Source organism: Bufo bufo, chromosome 5, assembly GCF_905171765.1.
Source record: "Bufo bufo chromosome 5, aBufBuf1.1, whole genome shotgun sequence".
Lineage (NCBI taxonomy): Eukaryota > Metazoa > Chordata > Amphibia > Anura > Bufonidae > Bufo > Bufo bufo.
The window spans coordinates 4,168,990-4,196,220 of NC_053393.1; the positions used below are offsets into that span (position 1 = coordinate 4,168,990).

Below are 27,231 nucleotides of genomic sequence, written 5' to 3' on the forward strand. Positions count from 1 at the left end.
ACACCGGCCTCACATTACAGTCATACACCGGCCTCACATTAGTCATACACCGGCCTCACATTACAGTCATACACCGTCCTCCGGCCTCACATTACAGTCATACACCGGCCTCACATTACAGTCATACACCGGCCTCCGGCCTCACATTACAGTCATACACCGGCCTCACATTACAGTCATACTCCGGCCTCACATTACAGTCATACTCCGGCCTCACATTACAGTCATACACCGGCCTCACATTACAGTCATACACCGTCCTCCGGCCTCACATTACAGTCATACACCGTCCTCCGGCCTCACATTACAGTCATACACCGTCCTCCGGCCTCACATTACAGTCATACACCGGCCTCCGGCCTCACATTACAGTCATACACCGGCCTCACATTACAGTCATACACCGGCCTCCGGCCTCACATTACAGTCATACACCGGCCTCACATTACAGTCATACTCCGGCCTCACATTACAGTCATACACCGTCCTCCGGCCTCACATTACAGTCATACACCGGCCTCACATTACAGTCATACACCGGCCTCCGGCCTCACATTACAGTCATACACCGGCCTCACATTACAGTCATACTCCGGCCTCACATTAGTCATACACCGGCCTCACATTACATTCACACACCGTCCTCCGGCCTCACATTACAGTCATACACCGTCCTCCGGCCTCACATTACAGTCATACACCGTCCTCCGGCCTCACATTACAGTCATACACCGTCCTCCGGCCTCACATTACAGTCATACACCGTCCTCCGGCCTCACATTACAGTCATACACCGGCCTCACATTACAGTCATACACCGGCCTCCGGCCTCACATTACAGTCATACACCGGCCTCACATTACAGTCATACTCCGGCCTCACATTACAGTCATACACCGTCCTCCGGCCTCACATTACAGTCATACACCGGCCTCACATTACAGTCATACACCGGCCTCCGGCCTCACATTACAGTCATACACCGGCCTCACATTACAGTCATACACCGGCCTCACATTACAGTCATACTCCGGCCTCACATTACATTCACACACCGTCCTCCGGCCTCACATTACAGTCAAACACCGTCCTCCGGCCTCACATTACAGTCATACACCGTCCTCCGGCCTCACATTACAGTCATACACCGTCCTCCGGCCTCACATTACAGTCATACACCGTCCTCCGGCCTCACATTACAGTCATACACCGTCCTCCGGCCTCACATTACAGTCATACACCGTCCTCCGGCCTCACATTACAGTCATACACCGGCCTCCGGCCTCATTACTCCCTATGCAGAGTATTCTGCAGCGCTCATCACTTACCTGTGACAGGTGTGCATTCCTGCGCTCACTCCACTCTGCTGCATGCGCGTGTGCCCGTGTAGCTGCTGTGTCTGTGCGGTATGTGTATGGTAGAAATGAGATATGTGGGGCACAGTGAACCAGGACCCCATTTGCCCTCTGGACGTTCTCCTACGATGTTTGATGAATTTTGCGGATATTTCCTGACTGTTTTGGTGCTTCCCCCCCCCCCCCCCCGCGGACTCTCATCATCCACCCCTCTGTCCTCTTTGGGGTTTCTCTTTGTCTGTGGCTATAATCGGCAGTCGTTATTCTGCATCTGCTGCTGTCAGTGAAGGGTTAATTTTGGCGCTGCCGCCATTTACAGGAAGAGGCTAGCCCCCGGAGCGCCGCCGGTTTTGGCAGCCTTTACGTCCAGCTGCTACTGATAAGAACTTTTTATTGCTACAATGTATCAGCAGAAATGTCTGCCCCGCCCCCATCAGATTCCCAGAATTCCCGGCTCGAGCTTCGGCTTTTAGGAGGTTGACGTGATGTGTGGCGCCGCCGGCAGTGCTGTGCCCAGGGGGCAGGAGCCGCAAGTGAAGTCGCCAACGTACCGAGAGTTTCTGCTCCGCGGTTGTCCGCCATATTAATCTTGGCGCTTTATTACTGTCTGTATGAGAGGCTGCAATAGCCTTATAATCTACAGCGTCAGTGTATGAAGAGGCTGTAATAGCCTTATAATCTACAGCGTCAGTGTATGAAGAGGCTGCAATAGTCTTATAATCTACAGCGTCAGTGTATGAAGAGGCTGCAATAGCCTTATAATCTACAGCGTCAGTGTATGAAGAGGCTGTAATAGCCTTATAATCTACAGCGTCAGTGTATGAAGAGGCTGTAATAGCTTTATAATCTACAGCGTCAGTGTATGAAGAGGCTGCAATAGTCTTATAATCTACAGCGTCAGTGTATGAAGAGGCTGCAATAGCCTTATAATCTACAGCGTCAGTGTATGAAGAGGCTGTAATAGCCTTATAATCTACAGCGTCAGTGTACGAAGAGGCTGTAATAGCCTTATAATCTACAGCGTCAGTGTACGAAGAGGCTGTAATAGCCTTATAATCTACAGCGTCAGTGTATGAAGAGGCTGTAATAGCCTTATAATCTACAGCGTCAGTGTATGAAGAGGCTGTAATAGCCTTATAATCTACAGCGTCTGTGTATGAAGAGGCTGTAATAGCCTTATAATCTACAGCGTCAGTGTATGAAGAGGCTGTAATAGCCTTATAATCTACAGCGTCTGTGTATGAAGAGGCTGTAATAGCCTTATAATCTACAGCGTCAGTGTATGAAGAGGCTGCAATAGCCTTATAATCTACAGCGTCAGTGTATGAAGAGGCTGTAATAGCCTTATAATCTACAGCGTCAGTGTATGAAGAGGCTGTAATAGCCTTATAATCTACAGCGTCAGTGTATGAAGAGGCTGTAATAGCCTTATAATCTACAGCATCAGTGTATGAAGAGGCTGTAATAGCCTTATAATCTACAGTGTCAGTGTATGAAGAGGCTGTAATAGCCTTATAATCTACAGCGTCAGTGTATGAAGAGGCTGTAATAGCCTTATAATCTACAGTGTCAGTGTATGAAGAGGCTGTAATAGTCTTATAATCTACAGCGTCAGTGTATGAAGAGGTTGTAATAGCCTTATAATCTACAGCGTCAGTGTATGAAGAGGTTGTAATAGCCTTATAATCTACAGCGTCAGTGTATGAAGAGGTTGTAATAGCCTTATAATCTACAGCGTCAGTGTATGAAGAGGCTGTAATAGCCTTATAATCTACAGCGTCAGTGTATGAAGAGGCTGTAATAGTTTTATAATCTACAGCGTCAGTGTATGAAGAGGCTGTAATAGCCTTATAATCTACAGCGTCTGTGTATGAAGAGGCTGTAATAGTCTTATAATCTACAGCGTCAGTGTATGAAGAGGCTGTAATAGCCTTATAATCTACAGCGTCAGTGTATGAAGAGGCTGTAATAGCCTTATAATCTACAGCGTCAGTGTATGAAGCTCCACGTGTTTCACGGACTGCGCGGTTCCGTGTGATGTGTACGGTTGTGTAGTAACCCCGGGCAACACTAAACACCCGGGGGAGGGGGGGGGGGGGGGGTTTTGTCTCTATGGAAATTGTGCTTAACCAACAAAGTGACAGTCATCACCGCAGACACAGCGGCCGGGGGCGGCCGGATTATAGCGAGGAGTATAACGGATGGGAGGAGACAGTCAGTAATATAATGTGTGTTAGGAGACAGTAATATAATGTACAAGAAGAGACAGTCAGTAATATAATGTGTGTTAGGAGACAGTAATATAATGTACAAGAAGAGACAGTCAGTAATATAATGTACAAGAAGAGACAGTCAGTAATATAATGTACTAGAAGAGACAGTCAGTAATGTACGGGAGGGGACAGTCAGTAATATAATGTACAAGAAGAGACAGTCAGTAATATAATGTGTGTTAGGAGACAGTAATATAATGTACGGGAGGAGACAGTCAGTAATATAATGTACGGGAGGGGACAGTCAGTAATATAATGTACAGGAGGAGACAGTCAGTAATATAATGTGTGTTAGGAGACAGTAATATAATGTACGGGAGGAGACAGTCAGTAATATAATGTACGGGAGGGGACAGTCAGTAATATAATGTACAGGAGGAGACAGTCAGTAATATAATGTACGGGAGGAGACAGTCAGTAATATAATGTGTGTTAGGAGACAGTAATATAATGTACGGGAGGAGACAGTCAGTAATATAATGTACGGGAGGGGACAGTCAGTAATATAATGTACAGGAGGAGACAGTCAGTAATATAATGTACGGGAGGAGACAGTCAGTAATATAATGTGTGTTAGGAGACAGTAATATAATGTACAAGAAGAGACAGTCAGTAATATAATGTACAAGAAGAGACAGTCAGTAATATAATGTACGGGAGGGGACAGTCAGTAATATAATGTACAGGAGGAGACAGTCAGTAATATAATGTACAGGAGGAGACAGTCAGTAATATAATGTACGGGAGGAGACAGTCAGTAATATAATGTGTGTTAGGAGACAGTAATATAATGTACAAGAAGAGACAGTCAGTAATATAATGTACAGGAGGAGACAGTCAGTAATATAATGTACAGGAGGAGACAGTCAGTAATATAATGTACGGGAGGAGACAGTCAGTAATATAATGTACGGGAGGAGACAGTCAGTAATATAATGTACGGGAGGAGACAGTCAGTAATATAATGTACAGGAGGAGACAGTCAGTAATATAATGTACGGGAGGAGACAGTCAGTAATATAATGTACGGGAGGAGACAGTCAGTAATATAATGTACGGGAGGAGACAGTCAGTAATATAATGTACGGGAGGAGACAGTCAGTAATATAATGTACGGGAGGAGACAGTCAGTAATATAATGTACAGGAGGAGACAGTCAGTAATATAATGTACAGGAGGAGACAGTCAGTAATATAATGTACAGGAGGAGACAGTCAGTAATATAATGTACGGGAGGAGACAGTCAGTAATATAATGTACAGGAGGAGACAGTCAGTAATATACTGTACGGGAGGAGACAGTCAGTAATATAATGTACAGGAGGAGACAGTCAGTAATACATTGTGTATCACTGGACTCTGTCGGGGGGGCGGCAGGGCCAGTGGCATGCTGTGGTGTCGGGGTCCCAGGCGTCTACTTTGGGGGGCTCTGCTGTGCCGTCACATTGTGTGTGGAGACTCGGGGGCGCCCTCTGTTTTCGGGGACACAGGACTTTCTCTGTACACTTCTACATTGCAGATTCAGAGATGTAGGGGGAGGGGTTCCGTGTCGGGATCGGTGTGGGAGGTGGTTAACTCTGTAGGTGCCAGAAGACGCAGGAATCTGCTCACATTTCATGGTCAGTTAGAAACACTGGGGGTCTGACAATGAGAAAACCCCCCAAATCCATCCTGTCCACTGTGGTACTGTGCACTGTCTGTGTATACAGGAGGAGCGGTGCTGTGCAGTGTTTGTGTATACAGGAGGAGCGGTGCTGTGCACTGTCTGTGTATACAGGAGGAGCGGTGCTGTGCACTGTCTGTGTATACAGGAGGAGCGGTGCTGTGCACTGTCTGTGTATACAGGAGGAGCGGTGCTGTGCACTGTCTGTGTATACAGGAGGAGCGGTGCTGTGCAGTGTCTGTATACAGGAGGAGCGGTGCTGTGCACTGTCTGTGTATACAGGAGGAGCGGTGCTGTGCACTGTCTGTGTATAAAGGAGGAGCGGTGCTGTGCACTGTCTGTGTATACAGGAGGAGCGGTGCTGCGCACTGTCTGTGTATACAGGAGGAGCGGTGCTGCGCACTTACTGTGTATACAGGAGGAGCGGTGCTGCGCACTGTCTGTGTATACAGGAGGAGCGGTGCTGTGCACTGTCTGTGTATACAGGAGGAGCGGTACTGTGCAGTGTCTGTGTATACAGGAGGAGCGGTGCTGTGCAGTGTCTGTGTATACAGGAGGAGCGGTGCTGTGCAGTGTCTGTGTATACAGGAGGAGCGGTGCTGTGCACTGTCTGTGTATAAAGGAGGAGCGGTGCTGTGCACTTACTGTGTATAAAGGAGGAGCGGTGCTGTGCACTTACTGTGTATACAGGAGGAGCGGTGCTGTGCACTGTCTGTGTATACAGGAGGAGCGGTGCTGTGCACTGTCTGTGTATACAGGAGGAGCGGTGCTGCGCACTGTCTGTGTATACAGGAGGAGCGTTGCTGCGCACTGTCTGTGTATACAGGAGGAGCGGTGCTGCGCACTGTCTGTGTATACAGGAGGAGCGTTGCTGCGCACTGTCTGTGTATACAGGAGGAGCGGTGCTGCGCATGGTCTGTGTATACAGGAGGAGCGGTGCTGCGCACTGTCTGTGTATACAGGCGGAGCGGTGCTGCGCACTGTCTGTGTATACAGGAGGAGCGGTGCTGCGCATGGTCTGTGTATACAGGAGGAGCGGTGCTGCGCACTGTCTGTGTATACAGGAGGAGCGGTGCTGTGCACTGTCTGTGTATACAGGAGGAGCGGTGCTGTGCAGTGGACCTCACAATGTTCTGGTACTTGACCTCACGTGGGCTGCGTATGGTGGGAACAATTACTCACTGACGGGCAGACACGTTCCTCAGATCTTACTCATCTCCAGCCACACACAGGAAGCGCCTCCACCCTGCGGACGGGCTGCACTGGCAGAACATGTGGAAAATTATAGGCAAGCATTGAGGTCCCTGAGTCTGTGCAGTAAAGGGTTAAAGAGTGCCTGGTATTTTACAGCAGAGATCGCCTTGACTGCGGCAGACGGGCTCAAATAATTTTGTACAAAATGTATCTGCCAAGCATCTCTACTGTAGCAGTGCAGACTGGCAATTATCATGCATGTTTGTACTTTATTTGGTTTGCAGAGAGCGGTTGTATTGTATGTTGTGTTTTACAATGGAGCAAGATAGTGTATGACAGAACCTGGCGGACCCCATCATGAGTCGGCAGGGTCTGGTGGGCTCCATCCTGGCGGACCCCATCATGAGTCAGCAGGGTCTGGTGGGCTCCATCCTGGCGGACCCCATCATGAGTCAGCAGGGTCTGGTGGGCTCCATCCTGGCGGACCCCATCATGAGTCAGCAGGGTCTGGTGGGCTCCATCCTGACGGACCCCATCATGAGTCGGCAGGGTCTGGTGGGCTCCATCCTGGCGGACCCCATCATGAGTCGGCAGGGTCTGGTGGGCTCCATCCTGACGGACCCCATCATGAGTCAGCAGGGTCTGGTGGGCTCCATCCTGACGGACCCCATCATGAGTCGGCAGGGTCTGGTGGGCTCCATCCTGGCGGACCCCATCATGAGTCAGCGGGGTCTGGTGGGCTCCATCCTGACGGACCCCATCATGAGTCAGCGGAGTCTGGTGGGCTCCATCCTGGCGGACCCCATCATGAGTCAGCAGGGTCTGGTGGGCTCCATCCTGGCGGACCCCATCATGAGTCAGCAGGGTCTGGTGGGCTCCATCCTGGCGGACCCCATCATGAGTCAGCAGGGTCTGGTGGGCTCCATCCTGGCGGACCCCATCATGAGTCAGCAGGGTCTGGTGGGCTCCATCCTGACGGACCCCATCATGAGTCGGCAGGGTCTGGTGGGCTCCATCCTGACGGACCCCATCATGAGTCAGCGGAGTCTGGTGGGCTCCATCCTGGCGGACCCCATCATGAGTCAGCAGGGTCTGGTGGGCTCCATCCTGGCGGACCCCATCATGAGTCAGCAGGGTCTGGTGGGCTCCATCCTGGCGGACCCCATCATGAGTCAGTGTAGTCTGGTGGGCTCCATCATGAGTCAGCGGAGTCTGGTGGGCTCCATCATGAGTCAGCAGGGTCTGGTGGGCTCCATCCTGAGTCAGCGGAGTCTGGTGGGCTCCATCCTGGCGGACCCCATCATGAAGTCAGACGGTGATCAGCCGGCGTGGTGCACGTGTCCGAGATGGCAATCTCACGTATATTGTAAGAAAAGACCGGCACTCACTAAATCTTCTGCAAACTCGATGCTTTAATCAGTCACATATATAAAGTTTCGGTGACGCGTTTCGGCTCACTGTATGAGCCTCTCAAACAGGTAATGGCATTTATGCTCATACAGTGAGCCGAAACTTTACATGTGACTGATTTAAAGCATCGAGTTTGCAGAAGATTTAGTGAGTGCCGGTCTTTTCTTACAAGACCCCATCGTGAGTCAGCAGAGTCTGGTGGGCTCCATCGTGAGTCAGCAGAGTCTGGTGGGCTCCATCGTGAGTCAGCAGAGTCTGGTGGGCTCCATCGTGAGTCAGCAGAGTCTGGTGGGCTCCATCGTGAGTCAGCGGAGTCTGGTGGGCTCCATCGTGAGTCAGCGGAGTCTGGTGGGCTCCATCGTGAGTCAGCGGAGTCTGGTGGGCTCCATCGTGAGTCAGCGGAGTCTGGTGGGCTCCATCGTGAGTCAGCGGAGTCTGGTGGGCTCCATCGTGAGTCAGCGGAGTCTGGCGGGCTCCATCGTGAGTCAGCGGTGTCTGGCGGGCTCCATCGTGAGTCAGCGGAGTCTGGCGGGCTCCATCGTGAGTCAGCGGGGTCGCAGTCTGAGGGGCTGGCGCATGTAGTGCTACTTGTGCTGGACGTACAGAATAGGCCTCACTCTGCGCAGTAGCGGCTTGCCCGGTGTTCCCTGTGTTCTTGAGCAGATACGATGGCGCATGTCCGGGAGTCACAGGGCGCGATCCGGCAGCTTCTGGAATTTCTGGGCATTGACTGGAGCCCCTCAGTCTTGGCCACGTCCACGGTACATTCATCTTCCCACTAATTCCCGGGTGATTCATCCCGGTCGTTTCCTTTCTCGACGTCTCATTATTTTTGGAATTTTCCATCTCTGAACGGCTGCTTCTAATTTACTGAAACAACTGGAAAAAGTAAGACGATGTTGAAAACCGCGGAGTAGAAGATGCAGACCGCGCCGTGGCTGGAGACAGAGGGCGTGGCCGGGACGGGGCGCTGGTTCTGATTGGTGGCGGCAGATAGATGAACTTCAGTCCAGGGCCCGCCAGGCGGTGGGCAGAGTCCGTCCATCTATCCTGACCCTAGGAATGTGGACAAACTGTCCCCTCATGTCATGGCCCGGGGCCCCTGTGTGTGTGGAGAGGTCACAGGTCATGGCCCGGGGCCCCTGTGTGTGTGGAGAGGTCACAGGTCATGGCCCGGGGCCCCGTCCTGTCCATCCTCTTCTGAGCCATAGCAGCCACGGTAACCCAACTACTGCTGTGCAGGCGTCCGGCGGGGACAAGAATGCAGAGCGGATGTAAAGACGTCTCACCCCCGGTACGGCCGCGTCTCCCCCGGTACGGCCGCGTCACCCCCGGTACGGCCGCGTCTCCCCCGGTACGGCCTCGTCTCCCCCGGTACGGCCTCGTCACCCCCGGTGCGGCCTCGTCTCCCCCGGTACGGCCGCGTCACCCCCGGTACGGCCTCGTCTCCCCCGGTACGGCCTCGTCACCCCCGGTGCGGCCTCGTCTCCCCCGGTACGGCCGCGTCTCCCCCGGTACGGCCGCGTCTCCCCCGGTACGGCCTCGTCTCCCCCGGTACGGCCTCGTCACCCCCGGTGCGGCCTCGTCTCCCCCGGTACGGCCGCGTCACCCCCGGTACGGCCGCGTCACCCCCGGTACGGCCTCGTCTCCCCCGGTACGGCCTCGTCACCCCCGGTGCGGCCTCGTCTCCCCCGGTGCGGCCGCGTCTCCCCCGGTGCGGCCTCGTCTCCCCCGGTGCGGCCTCGTCTCCCCCGGTGCGGCCTCGTCTCCCCCGGTGCGGCCTCGTCTCCCCCGGTGCGGCCTCGTCTCCCCCGGTGCGGCCTCGTCTCCCCCGGTGCGGCCTCGTCTCCCCCGGTGCGGCCTCGTCTCCCCCGGTACGGCCTCGTCTCCCCCGGTACGGCCTCGTCTCATGCTCGTGCGGTTGTGGTCATGGTTTTGTGCCCCTCTCTGGTGTCCGCAGAGCTTGCGCTCTATCACTCGCGCTCTGCTTCTCCCTCTTTGCCGCTGTCTCGTCTTCTGACCGGCGCGTTTGTTGAGGAAACATTGCACAGTGAAGACTTCCCTCAGCATCTCTGCATGCTGTCAGTGAATGTAGACATTCTAATTTCTATGCAGAGGCTGGGAACCTGTGGGCGGCGTTGGGGTGCAGAGTATCGCACAGGAGGCGGCGGTGTTGTGGTGCAGAGTATCGCACAGGCGGTGTTGGGGTGCAGAGTATCGCACAGGCGGTGTTGGGGTGCAGAGTATCGCACAGGCGGTGTTGGGGTGCAGAGTATCGCACAGGCGGTGATGTTGGGGTGCACTGCAGAGTATCGCACAGGCGGTGTTGAGGTGCAGAGTATCGCACAGGCGGTGTTGGGGTGCAGAGTATCGCACAGGCGGTGTTGGGGTGCAGAGTATCGCACAGGAGGCGGCGGTGTTGGGGTGCAGAGTATCGCACAGGCGGTGTTGGGGTGCAGAGTATCGCACAGGCGGTGATGTTGGGGTGCACTGCAGAGTATCGCACAGGCGGTGTTGAGGTGCAGAGTATCGCACAGGCGGTGTTGAGGTGCAGAGTATCGCACAGGAGGTGTTGGGGTGCAGAGTATCGCACAGGCGGTGTTGAGGTGCAGAGTATCGCACAGGCGGTGTTGAGGTGCAGAGTATCGCACAGGCGGTGTTGGGGTGCACTGCAGAGTATCGCACAGGAGGAGGCGGCGGTTGGCGCAGCCTTTGGTGCCTCCGTCCGGGGGCGGGGCTCGGCTTGTGATGGGCGGGGCCTCGTCTCACAGTGAGTGGAGGAGGAGCCGGCGCTGTACACAAGATACGGTGCAGCTCTCTGCAGGATCAACCCCTCCGCCGCCTCCTCTGATTACCGGGCCCTCTGCTCCGGGGCCCCCGGGTGAGGCGTCATGGCGGACTCGGCCAGGCGTCCTGCCTCCTCCACCTGGTACTACACCTTTAAGAGGGAGATGCTTCTGGAGCGCTCTGATTGGCTGGACGGGCGTTCGGAGCCGGAGAGGAAGAGTCACCTGTACCAGAAGCTCTGCTGTGTAGGTGGGTCCGCCGGGAGCCGTGTGGCTGCAGGGTCCTAGAGCGTGCTGTTGTGGCCGGTAACTATGGAGACGCATAGCTCTGGCGCCGGGCGCAGAACATCTTCATCAGCTGCTATTAATAATACATTGGAGCAATAAATAACCGCGAGTGCAGAGCTCCCATAATCCCCCGGCACAGGAAGCGGCTGCCACTCAGGCCTGACTGTGTCCACAAGCAGCACAGAGGGTTTCAGGAGGGGAGTGGGCTGATCTTGTGAAAGGAGCACGGTCCTCCCAGCAGCACAGAGGATGTCAGGAGAGGAGTGTGCTGATCTTGTGGAGGTCACAGGATGAGAGTTACATAGTGGAAGGAGCAGAGTCCCAGCAGCACAGAGGATTTCAGGAGTGCAGTGTGCTGATCTTGTGGAGGTCACAGGCTGAGAGTTACATAGTGGAAGGAGCAGAGTCCCAGCAGCACAGAGGATTTCAGGAGAGCAGTGTGCTGATCTAGTGGGGGTCAGAGGCTGGGAGTTACATAGTGGAAGGAGCAGGGTCCCATCAGCACAGAGGATTTCAGGAGAGGAGTGTGCTGATCTTGTGGAGGTCACAGGATGGGAGTTACATAGTGGAAGGAGCAGGGTCCCAGCAGCACAGAGGATTTCAGGAGAGGAGTGTGCTGATCTAGTGGAGGTCACAGGCTGAGGGTTACATAGTGGAAGGAGCAGGGTCCTCCCAGCAGCACAGAGGATGTCAGGAGAGCAGTGTGCTGATCTAGTGGGGGTCAGAGGCTGAGGGTTACATAGTGGAAGGAGCAGGGTCCTCCCAGCAGCACAGAGGATTTCAGGAGAGCAGTGTGCTGATCTAGTGGGGGTCAGAGGCTGAGGGTTACATAGTGGAAGGAGCAGGGTCCTCCCAGCAGCACAGAGGATTTCAGGAGAGGAGTGTGCTGATCTAGTGGGGGTCAGAGGCTGAGGGTTACATAGTGGAAGGAGCAGGGTCCTCCCAGCAGCACAGAGGATTTCAGGAGAGGAGTGTGCTGATCTAGTGGGGGTCAGAGGCTGAGGGTTACATAGTGGAAGGAGCAGGGTCCTCCCAGCAGCACAGAGGATTTCAGGAGAGGAGTGTGATGCTCTTGTGGAGGTCACAGGATGAGAGTTACATAGTGGAAGGAGCAGGGTCCTCCCAGCAGCACAGAGGATTTCAGGAGAGCAGTGTGCTGATCTAGTGTGGAGGTCCAGGATGAGAGTTACATAGTGGAAGGAGCAGGGTCCCAGCAGCACAGAGGATTTCAGGAGAGCAGTGTGCTGATCTTGTGGAGGTCACAGGCTGAGGGTTACATAGTGGAAGAAGCAGGGTCCCAGCAGCACAGAGGATGTTAGGAGAGCAGTGTGCTGATCTAGTGTGGAGGTCCAGGATGAGAGTTGCATAGTGGAAGGAGCAGGGTCCCAGCAGCACAGAGGATTTCAGGAGAGGAATGTGCTGATCTTGTGGAGGTCACAGGCTGAGGGTTACATAGTGGAGGCGCACGGTGACCTGGCCTCTCTTGTCAGAACTTCATGTGGCCGGTCAGAGATTTTCGTCTCTTCCTTCCCCAGACGTCCTTGCTCTGATGGCCGCTCCCTGGAATTACTCAGCCCTGTTTTATGCTAAGACATTAAAGAGGTGCAGCTCAGCTCCCATACAAATCAGGAGCGAACCACAGCTTGGTGTCAGGATAGATGTGGCGGAGGCAGGACCTGGTGTCAGGATAGATCTGGTGTCAGGATAGGCCTGGTGTCAGGATAGGCCTGGTGTCAGGATAGGCCTGGTGTCAGGATAGGCCTGGTGTCAGGATAGGCCTGGTGTCAGGATAGGCCTGGTGTCAGGATAGGCCTGGTGTCAGGATAGGCCTGGTGTCAGGATAGGCCTGGTGTCAGGATAGGCCTGGTGTCAGGATAGATCTGGTGTCAGGATAGACCTGGTGTCAGGATAGACCTGGCGGAGGCAGGATAGGCCTGGTGTCAGGATAGGCCTGGTGTCGGGATAGACCTGGCGGAGGCAGGACCTGGTATCGGGATAGACCTGGCGGAGGCAGGACCTGGTATCGGGATAGACCTGGCGGAGGCAGGACCTGGTGTCGGGATAGACCTGGCGGAGGCAGGACCTGGTGTCAGGATAGACCTGGTGTCAGGATAGATCTGGTGTCAGGATAGACCTGGTGTCAGGATAGACCTGGCGGAGGCAGGTCCTGGTGTCAGGATAGACCTGGTGTCAGGATAGACCTGGCGGAGGCAGGTCCTGGTGTCAGGATAGACCTGGTGTCAGGATAGATCTGGTGTCAGGATAGACCTGGTGGAGGCAGGACCTGGTGTCAGGATAGACCTAGGGGAGGCAGGACCTGGTGTCAGGATAGACCTGGTGTCAGGATAGATCTGGTGTCAGGATAGACCTGGTGTCAGGATAGACCTGGTGTCAGGATAGATCTGGCGGAGGCAGGACCTGGTGTCAGGATAGACCTGGTGTCAGGATAGATCTGGTGTCAGGATAGATCTGGCGGAGGCAGGACCTGGTGTCAGGATAGACCTGGTGTCAGGATAGACCTGGTGTCAGGATAGATCTGGCGGAGGCAGGACCTGGTGTCAGGATATGTATTTCAGCGTCCCAGGAGCCGTCCTTTGGTTGTTTCCTGCTGAGTGGACTGTTAACCAGTAGGCGCGGTGGTGCCCGGCGTGCGTTCATGTTTGCAGGGCGGTATGTGTACACTATAGGATGTACTGTACGGACATGAACGCTCTGATCCGGCGTCAGGGAGTCTATAATCCGTGGACACATTCCTCTAGTTAGTGATCAGGCAGATAAGCCTCGCTCAGCTATGTCGGGAGCAGTGAACCTTGTCAAACAGGTGTTGCCGGGGTCAGGAGTGAGTACAGGCCTCAGGGCCCCGCGTCATGGTGTCCTATGGTATGGCTGCCGGTTCTGTAGGACACCCCATGATTATGTCTGCGATTCCCACCCCCAATAAATCACTGTCCTAACTAGTGTGTAGGGCGTGAAGACAGAGGCTCCTCGTACAGTGGGGGCAAAGCACCACATCGCATGCGGCGCATACAGCTAATGGGGTGTAAGGCGGTGACAGCGCACGTACATGGGGTATAAGGCGGTGACAGCGCACGTACATGGGGTATAAGGCGGTGACTGCTCACGTACATGGGGTATAAGGCGGTGACGGCTCACGTACATGGGGTGTAAGGCGGTGACAGCGCACGTACATGGGGTATAAGGAGGTGACAGCGCACGTACATGGGGTATAAGGCGGTGACAGCGCACGTACATGGGGTATAAGGAGGTGACAGCGCACGTACATGGGGTATAAGGCGGTGACTGCGCACGTACATGGGGTATAAGGAGGTGACAGCGCACGTACATGGGGTATAAGGCGGTGACAGCGCACGTACATGGGGTATAAGGAGGTGACAGCGCACGTACATGGGGTATAAGGCGGTGACTGCTCACGTACATGGGGTATAAGGCGGTGACAGCGCACGTACATGGGGTATAAGGCGGTGACAGCGCACGTACATGGGGTATAAGGCGGTGACAGCGCACGTACATGGGGTATAAGGAGGTGACAGCGCACGTACATGGGGTATAAGGCGGTGACTGCTCACGTACATGGGGTATAAGGCGGTGACGGGTAACGTACATGGGGTATAAGGCGGTGACGGCTCACGTACATGGGGTATAAGGCGGTGACGGCTCACGTACATGGGGTATGAGGCGGTGACGGCGCACGTACATGGGGTATGAGGCGGTGACAGCGCACGTACATGGGGTATGAGGCGGTGACAGCGCACGTACATGGGGTATAAGGCGGTGACGGCTCACGTACATGGGGTATGAGGAGGTGACGGCTCACGTACATGGGGTATAAGGCGGTGACAGCGCACGTACATGGGGTATAAGGCGGTGACAGCGCACGTACATGGGGTATAAGGCGGTGACGGCTCACGTACATGGGGTATGAGGCGGTGACAGCTCACGTACATGGGGTATAAGGCGGTGACAGCGCACGTACATGGGGTATAAGGCGGTGACTGCTCACGTACATGGGGTATAAGGCGGTCACGTACATGGGGTATAAGGCGGTGACTGCTCACGTACATGGGGTATAAGGCGGTCACGTACATGGGGTATAAGGCGGTGACGGCTCACGTACATGGGGTATGAGGTGGTGAGAACGCACGTACATGGGGTATAAGGCGGTGACGGCTCACGTACATGGGGTATAAGGCGGTGACTGCTCACGTACATGGGGTATAAGGCGGTGACGGCTCACGTACATGGGGTATGAGGCGGTGACAGCTCACGTACATGGGGTATAAGGCGGTGACGGCTCACGTACATGGGGTATAAGGCGGTGACTGCTCACGTACATGGGGTATAAGGCGGTCACGTACATGGGGTATAAGGCGGTGACGGCACACGTACATGCGGTATAAGGCGGTGACGGCACACGTACATGCGGTATGAGGTGGTGAGAACGCACGTACATATATATACACACACACATAGTCACACTGTACACATGTCTTTACACCTGTGCAGAGCATCTCTTCTACTCGGTTCACCTGCACAGTCTTGGAGGAGTAATTAGCGCCCTCCTGTGGTCGGATGGTGAGATTGCGCCTTTTCTTCTACCTCCGGCGTCTTAGAACATAATCCATATCTATGGGAGTTCAGCTCCTGCAGAAATGAGTTTTCAAGGTAACTTAAGAAATCTAGGGATTTGTCCTCAGAATGAGTGTGGCCTCAGTCAGACCCTCTGGGACGCCCCCGATCCCATTATTTTGGGAGCAGGGAACATCCTCTCTACAATGACTTAGGTTGGAGGTCAAGCAGTAACCACAAGGGCCACATCTCTGACAACCTGAGGATACAGGGATTGGTTGTCGTGCTGTTGGGTTTGATGAACGCTGCTGAAGTCACTCGCCTCGTTCTCTGTGGGTGCGGACGAGCGTACACGTAGAAAGTGAAGCTGTTTGAGAGCCGTCTGCCGTGTGCACATGTATGTGCGGCTGGTGATGTACTAGGCGTCTGCACATGTATGTGCGGCTGGTGATGTACTAGGCGTCTGCACATGTATGTGCGGCTGGTGATGTACTAGGCGTCTGCACATGTATGTGCGGCTGGTGATGTAATAGGCGTCTGCACATGTATGCGCGGCTGGTGATGTACTAGGCGTCTGCACATGTATGTGCGGCTGGTGATGTAATAGGCGTCTGCACATGTATGTGCGGCTGGTGATGTAATAGGCGTCTGCACATGTATGTGCGGCTGGTGATGTACTAGGCGTCTGCACATGTATGCGCGGCTGGTGATGTACTAGGCGTCTGCACATGTATGTGCGGCTGGTGATGTACTAGGCGTCTGCACATGTATGTGCGGCTGGTGATGTAATAGGCGTCTGCACATGTATGTGCGGCTGGTGATGTACTAGGCGTCTGCACATGTATGTGCGGCTGGTGATGTAATAGGCGTCTGCACATGTATGCGCGGCTGGTGATGTACTAGGCGTCTGCACATGTATGCGCGGCTGGTGATGTACTAGGCGTCTGCACATGTATGCGCGGCTGGTGATGTACTAGGCGTCTGCACATGTATGTGCGGCTGGTGATGTACTAGGCGTCTGCACATGTATATGCGGCTGGTGATGTAATAGGCGTCTGCACATGTATGTGCGGCTGGTGATGTAATAGGCGTCTGCACATGTATGTGCGGCTGGTGATGTAATAGGCGTCTGCACATGTATGTGCGGCTGGTGATGTAATAGGCGTCTGCACATGTATGTGCGGCTGGTGATGTAATAGACGTCTGCACATGTATGTGCGGCTGGTGATGTAATAGGCGCCTGCACATGTATGTGCGGCTGGTGATGTACTAGGCGTCTGCACATGTATGTGCGGCTGGTGATGTACTAGGCGTCTGCACATGTATGTGCGGCTGGTGATGTAATAGGCGTCTGCACATGTATGTGCGGCTGGTGATGTAATAGGCGCCTGCACATGTTTGCATGTCCTGGAAATGCAGAGAATCATCCGCAAGACTGAATGCGGATGAGATAAACATTTCACAGGTGCAGCTCCGGTATTCAGCGCCTGCCTTAAAGGGGGTCCCATCATTCGTGATCTGGTACAGGGATCCAGAGATCTCCCCATTCATTGCTCCAACTGCTCTTCTAGATTTAGAAGCGGCGGTGCAGGGACCAGGCGGGGAGCGGGGTAAATATATTACCAGTGAGGGGCTCGGCAAATGGAGGGGCTGCTGGAGAAATTGGATAGCCCCTTTAAGGATAGAACTGAGCATGCGTGGACAGTGAGATGAGGAAAAGAACAAGCAGCAGGTGGCACTATACAAAAGTATTCAGATCCCGGTGCAGGTTTGAAATAAGCCGAATATTTTTTATGGGACAACCCCTTTAATACTGTCTTCCAGTTCAGTGACTATCCTTCTCTGGTCTTCACTACTGAGCATGTGCAGCAAAGTGTCAGGCATTGCACCGAGTATAACGAGGATGGTAGGGAATCTATACTGTGAGCTCCAATAGGGACAGCATGCAATAATAATGTCTGTAAAGAGCTGCAAAATATGTCACAGGAGATGGGAGAAGATACAGAGTATAAGGGATGAGGTGAGAACTGATTATCTATCATCACTAGAACACCCCATTTATCACTGTATATAGTATAAGAGGATAGGAGAGAACACAGGAGAGGTGAGAACTGATTGTTATCACTAGAACACCCCATTTATCACTGTATAGTATAAGGACAGGGAGAATACAGGAGAGGTGAGAACTGATTATCTATCATCACTAGAACATCCTGCTTATCACTGTATATAGTATAAGGACAGGAGAGAACACAGGAGAGGTGAGAACTGATTATCTATCATCACTAGAACATCCTGCTTATCACTGTATATAGTATAAGAACAGGAGAGGTAAGAACTGATTATCTATCATCACTAGAACATCCTGCTTATCACTGTTTATAGTATAAGGACAGGAGAGGTGAGAACTGATTATCTATCATCACTAGAACATCCTGCTTATCACTGTATATAGTATAAGAACAGGAGAGGTAAGAACTGATTATCTATCATCACTAGAACATCCTGCTTATCACTGTTTATAGTATAAGGACAGGAGAGGTGAGAACTGATTATCTATCATCACTAGAACATCCTGCTTATCACTGTATATAGTATAAGAACAGGAGAGGTAAGAACTGATTATCTATCATCACTAGAACATCCTGCTTATCACTGTTTATAGTATAAGGACAGGAGAGGTGAGAACTGATTATCTATCATCACTAGAACATCCTGCTTATCACTGTTTATAGTATAAGGACAGGAGAGGTAAGAACTGATTATCTATCATCACTAGAACATCCTGCTTATCACTGTTTATAGTATAAGGACAGGAGAGGTGAGAACTGATTATCTATCATCACTAGAACATCCTGCTTATCACTGTATATAGTATAAGAACAGGAGAGGTAAGAACTGATTATCTATCATCACTAGAACATCCTGCTTATCACTGTTTATAGTATAAGGACAGGAGAGGTGAGAACTGATTATCTATCATCACTAGAACATCCTGCTTATCACTGTATATAGTATAAGAACAGGAGAGGTAAGAACTGATTATCTATCATCACTAGAACATCCTGCTTATCACTGTTTATAGTCTAAAGGACATATTTAATATATTTAAACTTTTCTAAATTCCTAAGAAAGTTAAAGGGAACCTGTCACCTGGATTCTGTGTATAGAGCTGAGGACATGGGCTGCTAGATGGCCGCCAGCACATCCGCAATACCCAGTCCCCATAGCTCTGTGTGCTTTTATTGTGTAAAAAAAACAACTATTTGATACATATGCAGATTAACCTGAGATGAGTCCTGTCCCTGACTCCTCTCACGTACAGGACTCATCTCAGGTTAATTTACATATCTATCAAATCGTTTTTTTTACACAATAGAAGCACACAGAGCTATGGGGACTGGGTATTGCGGATGTGCTGGCGGCCATCTAGCAGCCCATGTCCTCAGCTCTGTGCACACAATCCCGGTGACAGGTTCCCTTTAATACATTAATTATACAATATCCATAACTTATAATATTTTTAAGCTACAGTTGGTACTTCTCTACCAATTCCACCTCCACTCAAAGGTGGCTTCCACACCAGCTCCACAGCCTCGCGAACCACAGATCTTCTGTGGACGTAGTCTGGCGCAGATCCTTCTGTCTTTTCATCTAATCCTAGACAGATTGGGTGATGTTGAGATCAGAGCTCTGTGGGACCATATTATCACTTCCAGGACTCCTGAAGATAGTTCTTAATGGCATTGGCTGGATGTTGAGGGTTGTTGTGCTGCTGCAGAATAAATTTGGAGCCAATCCGATGCCTCCCTGATGGTACTTCATGATGGAGTAGTATGTTCCTAGATTGCAGGGTCTAGATGGTGGAGGTGGGGGGCTTGCACGGTGTATGGTATCTGCCATGTGAGGCGGTGTCCTTCCAGTGATACTGATCCTCCTCCTCTAACCTGACCGACCGGTCTGTGCAGTTTACTGAGGCCACGGTTTGTCCACCAGGGGGCGCTTTAATCACATTGCATGTCACACTGGACGTCATGTTAACTCCTATATTCAGTGGATGACAACGTCCCCGGGGGCACCAGGGACATACATCGGGGTCGGGCTTATTTCTGATTATATTCTCACCAGTTCTTCTATATAACCTCGTGTATGATAAGTGTGCGCCATCATTTGTGCTCAGAGGGGACTTGTGGTGCCAGGAGGAGGCGTATCGATTACAGAGCCTCACATGCCTCCTAGCAGCAGTGTCTGTGCCGGATGTGAAATAGCCAACAAAAAGAGAGAGGCATTGATCAATCCCTGCTTCTCAGCCCCCTAACGAGGTATTGGTGTACGTCTGTACGAGCAGGGACCTGGCACAACATTGCGACCAACAACTCTAAAGCACTGCACCAGCAGGTGGCATGGCCCAGCAGTAGCCCTGCTGCCAGAGAGAGCCACCCTGGCACTGGACCCAACCAACCCATGGTGCTGCATGGTGGCAGTTATTGCAGTGATGCTATGCCTGTGGGTTGGTGATGTTGGACAGCTAGATCATGCCACCTGCGGGCGTGATGTTGTGCCACAGCAATTTAGAGTAGCTTCCCACTCGTAGAGGCAGCCTTGGCTGAGGAGCGAACAATTCCACAGGTAGAAACTGTACCTAGAGAGAGCGCCCTCTGCTGCCACAGGTAGAAACTGTACCTAGAGAGAGCGCCCCCTCTGCTGCCACAGGTAGAAACTGTACCTAGAGAGAGCGCCCTCTGCTGTCACTGGTAGAAACTGTACCTAGAGAGAGCGCCCTCTGCTGTCACTGGTAGAAACTGTACCTAGAGAGAGAGCGCCCTCTGCTGCCACAGGTAGAAACTGTACCTAGAGAGAGCGCCCCCTCTGCTGCCACAGGTAGAAACTGTACCTAGAGAGAGCGCCCCCTCTGCTGCCACAGGTAGAAACTGTACCTAGAGAGAGCGCCCTCTGCTGTCACTGGTAGAAACTGTACCTAGAGAGAGCGCCCTCTGCTGTCACTGGTAGAAACTGTACCTAGAGAGAGCGCCCTCTGCTGTCACTGGTAGAAACTGTACCTAGAGAGAGAGCGCCCTCTGCTGCCACAGGTAGAAACTGTACCTAGAGAGAGCGCCCCCTCTGCTGCCACAGGTAGAAACTGTACCTAGAGAGAGCGCCCTCTGCTGCCACAGGTAGAAACTGTACCTAGAGAGCGCGCCCTCTGCTGTCACTGGTAGAAACTGTACCTAGAGAGAGCGCCCTCTGCTGCCACAGGTAGAAACTGTACCTAGAGAGAGCGCCCTCTGCTGCCACAGGTAGAAACTGTACCTAGAGAGAGCGCCCTCTGCTGTCACTGGTAGAAACTGTACCTAGAGAGAGCGCCCTCTGCTGTCACTGGTAGAAACTGTACCTAGAGAGAGCGCCCTCTGCTGCCACAGGTAGAAACTGTACCTAGAGAGCGCCCCCTCTGCTGCCACAGGTAGAAACTGTACCTAGAGAGCGCGCCCTCTGCTGCCACAGGTAGAAACTGTACCTAGAGAGAGCGCCCTCTGCTGTCACAGGTAGAAACTGTACCTAGAGAGAGCGCCCTCTGCTGCCACAGGTAGAAACTGTACCTAGAGAGAGCGCCCTCTGCTGTCACAGGTAGAAACTGTACCTAGAGAGAGAGCGCCCTCTGCTGTCACAGGTAGAAACTGTACCTAGAGAGAGCGCCCTCTGCTGCCACAGGTAGAAACTGTACCTAGAGAGAGCGCCCTCTGCTGTCACTGGTAGAAACTGTACCTAGAGAGAGCGCCCTCTGCTGCCACAGGTAGAAACTGTACCTAGAGAGAGCGCCTCCTGCTGTCACTGGTAGAAACTGTACCTAGAGAGAGCGCCTCCTGCTGTCACTGGTAGAAACTGTACCTAGAGAGAGCGCCCTCTGCTGTCACTGGTAGAAACTGTACCTAGAGAGAGCGCCTCCTGCTGTCACTGGTAGAAACTGTACCTAGAGAGAGCGCCCTCTGCTGTCACTGGTAGAAACTGTACCTAGAGAGAGCGCCCTCTGCTGCCACAGGTAGAAACTGTACCTAGAGAGAGCGCCCCCTCTGCTGCCACAGGTAGAAACTGTACCTAGAGAGAGCGCCCTCTGCTGTCACTGGTAGAAACTGTACCTAGAGAGAGCGCCCCCTCTGCTGCCACAGGTAGAAACTGTACCTAGAGAGAGCGCCCTCTGCTGTCACTGGTAGAAACTGTACCTAGAGAGAGCGCCCTCTGCTGTCACTGGTAGAAACTGTACCTAGAGAGAGCGCCCTCTGCTGTCACTGGTAGAAACTGTACCTAGAGAGAGTGCCCTCGGCTGTCACAGGTAGAAACTGTACCTAGAGAGAGCGCCTCCTGCTGTCACTGGTAGAAACTGTACCTAGAGAGAGCCCCCTCTGCTGCCACAGGTAGAAACTGTACCTAGAGAGAGCGCCCTCTGCTGTCACAGGTAGAAACTGTACCTAGAGAGAGTGCCCTCGGCTGTCACAGGTAGAAACTGTACCTAGAGAGAGCGCCCTCTGCTGCCACAGGTAGAAACTGTACCTAGAGAGAGCGCCCCCTCTGCTGCCACAGGTAGAAACTGTACCTAGAGAGAGCGCCCTCTGCTGTCACTGGTAGAAACTGTACCTAGAGAGAGCGCCCCCTCTGCTGCCACAGGTAGAAACTGTACCTAGAGAGAGCGCCCTCGGCTGCCACAGGTAGAAACTGTACCTAGAGAGAGCGCCCTCTGCTGCCACAGGTAGAAACTGTACCTAGAGAGAGCGCCCTCTGCTGCCACAGGTAGAAACTGTACCTAGAGAGAGCGCCCTCTGCTGTCACAGGTAGAAACTGTACCTAGAGAGAGCGCCCTCTGCTGCCACAGGTAGAAACTGTACCTAGAGAGAGCGCCCTCTGCTGCCACAGGGGGGGTACAGTTCCTAGACAGCGCCCTCTGCTGCCACAGGGGGGGTACAGTTCCTAGAGAGCGCCCTCTGCTGCCACAGGGGGGTACAGTTCCTAGAGAGCGCCCTCTGCTGCCACAGGGGGGTACAGTTCCTAGAGAGCGCCCTCTGCTGCCACAGGGGGGTACAGTTCCTAGAGAGCGCCCTCTGCTGCCACAGGGGGGTACAGTTCCTAGAGAGCGCCCTCTGCTGCCACAGGGGGGTACAGTTCCTAGAGAGCGCCCTCTGCTGCCACAGGGGGGTACAGTTCCTAGAGAGCGCCCTCTGCTGCCACAGGGGGGTACAGTTCCTAGAGAGCGCTCTCTGCTGCCACAGGGGGGGGTACAGTTTCTAGACAGCGCCCTCTGCTGCCACAGGAGTTCCTAGAAAGCGCCCTCTGCTGCCAAAGGGGGGTACAGTTCCTAGAGTGCTGCCACAGGGGGGTACAGTTCCTAGAGTGCTGCCACAGGGGGGTACAGTTCCTAGAGAGCGCCCTCTGCTGCCACAGGGGGGTACAGTTCCTAGACAGCGCCCTCTCGTGGCCACAGGGGGGTACAGTTCTTAGACAGTGCCCTTTCCAGTATGTGGGGCAGAGGTATGAATGATCCTGTCTGTGACCGTTGGCGCCATGCACCTGAATGAATAAACAGCGCCCATGGCTGGCAGAGCGGGCACGTCCGCTGCCTCCTCTCCAGGCGGGTGGAGCTGTCTTCCAGGTGCACATATGAGCCACGGCTCCGGTATTTCCCCTCCCTGTCCTCAGATACCAGTGATTGCCCGGTCAGGAATGTGACCCCCTGTTCCAGTACCTGGAGTGTCAGGACAAACATCATCATCATCATCAATGGTCGGGAGATTATTAACCCTTGCCTGCTCATGGATTTGGGGGGGGGAGGGCAGTCCCATTGTTCTAAAGATATGGAGATAAGGTTATTGCTTGTCTGGAGGAGGAGGGGGTTTATAATCTTATTGTCTACAGTGCAGATGTCTCATCCGGTCCCCGACCGCTCACTCCTAGAAAACAAACAGCCGACTCCGCCAGTATCCCTGCTATATCCCAGACTGCAGGCCCCGGCTCCACACATGGCCGGCCTGAGGACCTGGGGTCTACACCATGCCCCCTTTATACAGTCTACATGTGCTCTGCAGCGTCTGACCTCGCTGGTTACTCCATATACTCATGAGCCTCATATCCGTTGTGTTCTGAAGAGCTTACACTCTGTAGGTCACACAGGAATGTGGGTGACTAATACAAGCTGCACCCCAAAGAGGAGACTGCAGACACTCCCGAAATGTCACACACATTCATCACTGACCTAGTCAATTCTCCAGGAGATCGGTGAGGTGGAGCAGACCTTCTAGTCCTCACCTGTAGTAATGTGTATGGTATGAGGTGAAGTGGAGCAGACCTTCTAGTCCTCACCTGTAGTAATGTGTATGGTATGAGGTTAGATCTCCAGGAGGATGGTGAGGTGGAGCAGACCTTCTAGTCCTCACCTGTAGTAATGTGTATGGTATGAGGTTAGATCTCCAGGAGGATGGTGAGGTGGAGCAGACCTTCTGGTCCTCACCTGTAGTAATGTGTATGGTATGAGGTTAGATCTCCAGGAGGATGGTGAGGTGGAGCAGACCTTCTGGTCCTCACCTGTAGTAATGTGTATGGTATGAGGTGAGATCTCCAGGAGGACAGTGAGGTGGAGCAGACCTTCTAGTCCTCACCTGTAGTAATGTGTATGGTATGAGGTGAGATCTCCAGGAGGACAGTGAGGTGGAGCAGACCTTCTTCTAGTCCTCACCTGTAGTAATGTGTATATTATGAGGTGAGATCTCCAGGAGGACGATGAGGTGGAGCAGACCTTCTAGTCCTCACCTGTAGTAATGTGTATGGTATGAGGTGAAGTGGAGCAGACCTAGTCCTCACCTGTAGTAATGTGTATGGTATGAGGTTAGATCTCCAGGAGGATGGTGAGGTGGAGCAGACCTTCTAGTCCTCACCTGTAGTAATGTGTATGGTATGAGGTTAGATCTCCAGGAGGATGGTGAGGTGGAGCAGACCTTCTTCTAGTCCTCACCTGTAGTAATGTGTATATTATGAGGTGAGATCTCCAGGAGGACGGTGAGGTGGCGCCGACCTTCTAGTCCTCACCTGTAGTAATGTGTATGGTATGAGATGAGGTCTCCAGGAGGACGGTGAGGTGGCGCAGACCTTCTAGACCTCCCTGTAGTAATGTGTATGGTATGAGATGAGGTCTCCAGGAGGACGGTGAGGTGGCGCAGACCTTCTAGTCCTCACCTGTAGTAATGTGTATGGTATGAGATGAGGTCTCCAGGAGGACGGTGAGGTGGAGCAGACCTTCTGGTCCTCACCTGTAGTAATGTGTATGGTATGAGATGAGGTCTCCAGGAGGACGGTGAGGTGGCGCAGACCTTCTAGTCCTCACCTGTAGTAATGTGTATGGTATGAGATGAGGTCTCCAGGAGGACGGTGAGGTGGAGCAGACCTTCTGGTCCTCACCTGTAGTAATGTGTATGGTATGAGGTGAGATCTCCAGGAGGACGATGAGGTGGAGCAGACCTTCTAGTCCTCACCTGTAGTAATGTGTCTAGTATGAGGTGAGGTGGAGCAGACCTTCTAGTCCTCACCTGTAGTGATGTGTATGGTATGGTATGAGGTGAGGTGGCGCAGACCTTCTAGTCCTCACCTGTAGTAATGTGTCTAGTATGAGGTGAGGTGGAGCAGACCTTCTAGTCCTCACCTGTAGTGATGTGTATGGTATGGTATGAGATGAGGTCTCCAGGAGGACGGTGAGGTGGCGCAGACCTTCTAGTCCTCACCTGTAGTAATGTGTATGGTATGAGATGAGGTCTCCAGGAGGACGGTGAGGTGGAGCAGACCTTCTGGTTCTCATCTGTAGTAATGTGTATGGTATGAGGTGAGATCTCCAGGAGGACGATGAGGTGGAGCAGACCTTCTAGTCCTCACCTGTAGTGATGTGTATGGTATGAGGTGAGGTGGCGCAGACCTTCTAGTCCTCACCTGTAGTAATGTGTCTAGTATGAGGTGAGGTGGAGCAGACCTTCTAGTCCTCACCTGTAGTAATGTGTATGGTATGAGGTGAGGTGGAGCAGACCTTCTAGTCCTCACCTGTAGTGATGTGTATGGTATGAGGTGAGGTGGAGCAGACCTTCTAGTCCTCACCTGTAGTGATGTGTATGGTATGAGGTGAGGTGGAGCAGACCTTCTAGTCCTCACCTGTAGTGATGTGTATGGTATGAGGTGAGGTGGAGCAGACCTTCTAGTCCTCACCTGTAGTGACCTGTACTTTATTGGTGGCCATCGTTGCCTCCCTGATTAGTAATTGCTCTGCGATCTCCTCACGTCTTATAATCTGCTGGTGGAGAAGACTTCAGTGACGTCTTGTGGTTGAGCAATGGTCAGATGTTAATCATACAGGGGAAGGGTTTGGCAGGGACTCCTATTAGGTGGGGCGGGGATGACACATTGGGGGTCATTTACTTTCTGCGATTTGCCATTTAAATATTTTTTTTTTTGACAAGACCCCGTTTTGAGACGTGAACGCCTGTGGGCCAACATTTTGTTGCATGGGGTTTTTTCCTAGGTCCTCACCGCGTGGGAGTGACTGGGTGGGGGGGCTGTCAAAGAGCAGCGTGAAAAGCCAGTCTTTGATGCCTGACCCCCTGGGGCCTCCTGGATCTGCCAGGCTGATGTATTAAAGGGGAACTCCGGTTGTTAGAAGTTATCCCCTATTCACGGGGTATGGGGGTCACGAGAACGGTGGGTCCCATACCCCCGCTCCATTCATTTCTATGGGATTCCAGAGATAGCCGAGCGCTGTACTCATGCTGTACCCCTAGTAATCGGAATACCCCTTTAACCCTTCAGGTAAGCGCACCTTATTATATTTTGTATCCTCCAGGGTCGGCCATTACTGACTTCAGACTATGTTAGGGTCCAGTCACACACGGCTCCTCCGGCTGAAAAACGCCCAAAAAGGTGCAACATGCAAAAAAACGCAGCAAAATACCTGTGTGTCTAAACTGCCCTGTGTGTGTGTCAGTCTTCACTGTAGTTCTGGTATTCTATTCAGTAACACAGAAGCTCTTGCTAGGAAGTTCTCCTTATTTGCAGTGTATCATATAATGGGGTGTGTATATTTATGCAGTCCCCGAATTTGTCAGGGACAGACGCGTCTTCCTCCGTGGTGATGGCCGCGCACACTGCAGCGGTTTGTGCATTGTGTCCCGGCGCCGCCTCACACGGCTCTGCAGAATCTCACATCCCTGCGCGGTCTCGTCCCAGTATGACGAGGGGCGGGACTGGCACCAGCTCCGGTGCTGGGCGGTGGGGTCAGGGCACAGGCTGGAAGGGGTTAATTTCTCTGCGGGAAGCGCCGTTTGCAGGAATGTGTAGCTGCGAAATATTCCGCCAGGTCTGTCACAGCAAGTCATAGGAATGTGAGTGCTGCAGAGCATTGCACCTGGATACCCGCTGTGTGAGACCCCGTAACACAGGGACTTAGCATCTGAAAGCTCCCCCCCCCCCCCAAAAAAAACCAGGAGCTATCATAGGAGTACAAGTCTGTGTACGCTGCAGCCTGCGCTGTGATCTGTGTACGTCGCAGCCTGCGCTGTGATCTGTGTACGTCGCAGCCTGCGCTGTGATCTGTGTACGTCGCAGCCTGCGCTGTGATCTGTGTACGTCGCAGCCTGCGCTGTGATCTGTGTACGTCGC

The 27,231-nt window shown here is 52.9% G+C and overlaps 1 protein-coding gene across 15 annotated transcripts in view; it reads left to right on the forward strand.

Moving 5' to 3' along the window:
- PLEC (plectin) overlaps positions 1-27,231 on the forward strand; it is a 218,105-nt gene that overhangs the window by 111,650 nt on the left and 79,224 nt on the right. For 2 of the 15 annotated variants that reach the window (XM_040433173.1, XM_040433174.1), the window contains exon 1: positions 10,667-10,930. The exons of the other annotated variants lie outside the window; for them this stretch is intronic. In XM_040433173.1, coding sequence (XP_040289107.1) covers positions 10,786-10,930 — 145 coding nt within the window. In that variant the 5' untranslated portion in view covers positions 10,667-10,785. Of the gene's footprint in view, positions 1-10,666; positions 10,931-27,231 lie in introns of those variants that run through there. 15 annotated transcript variants of the gene reach the window in all.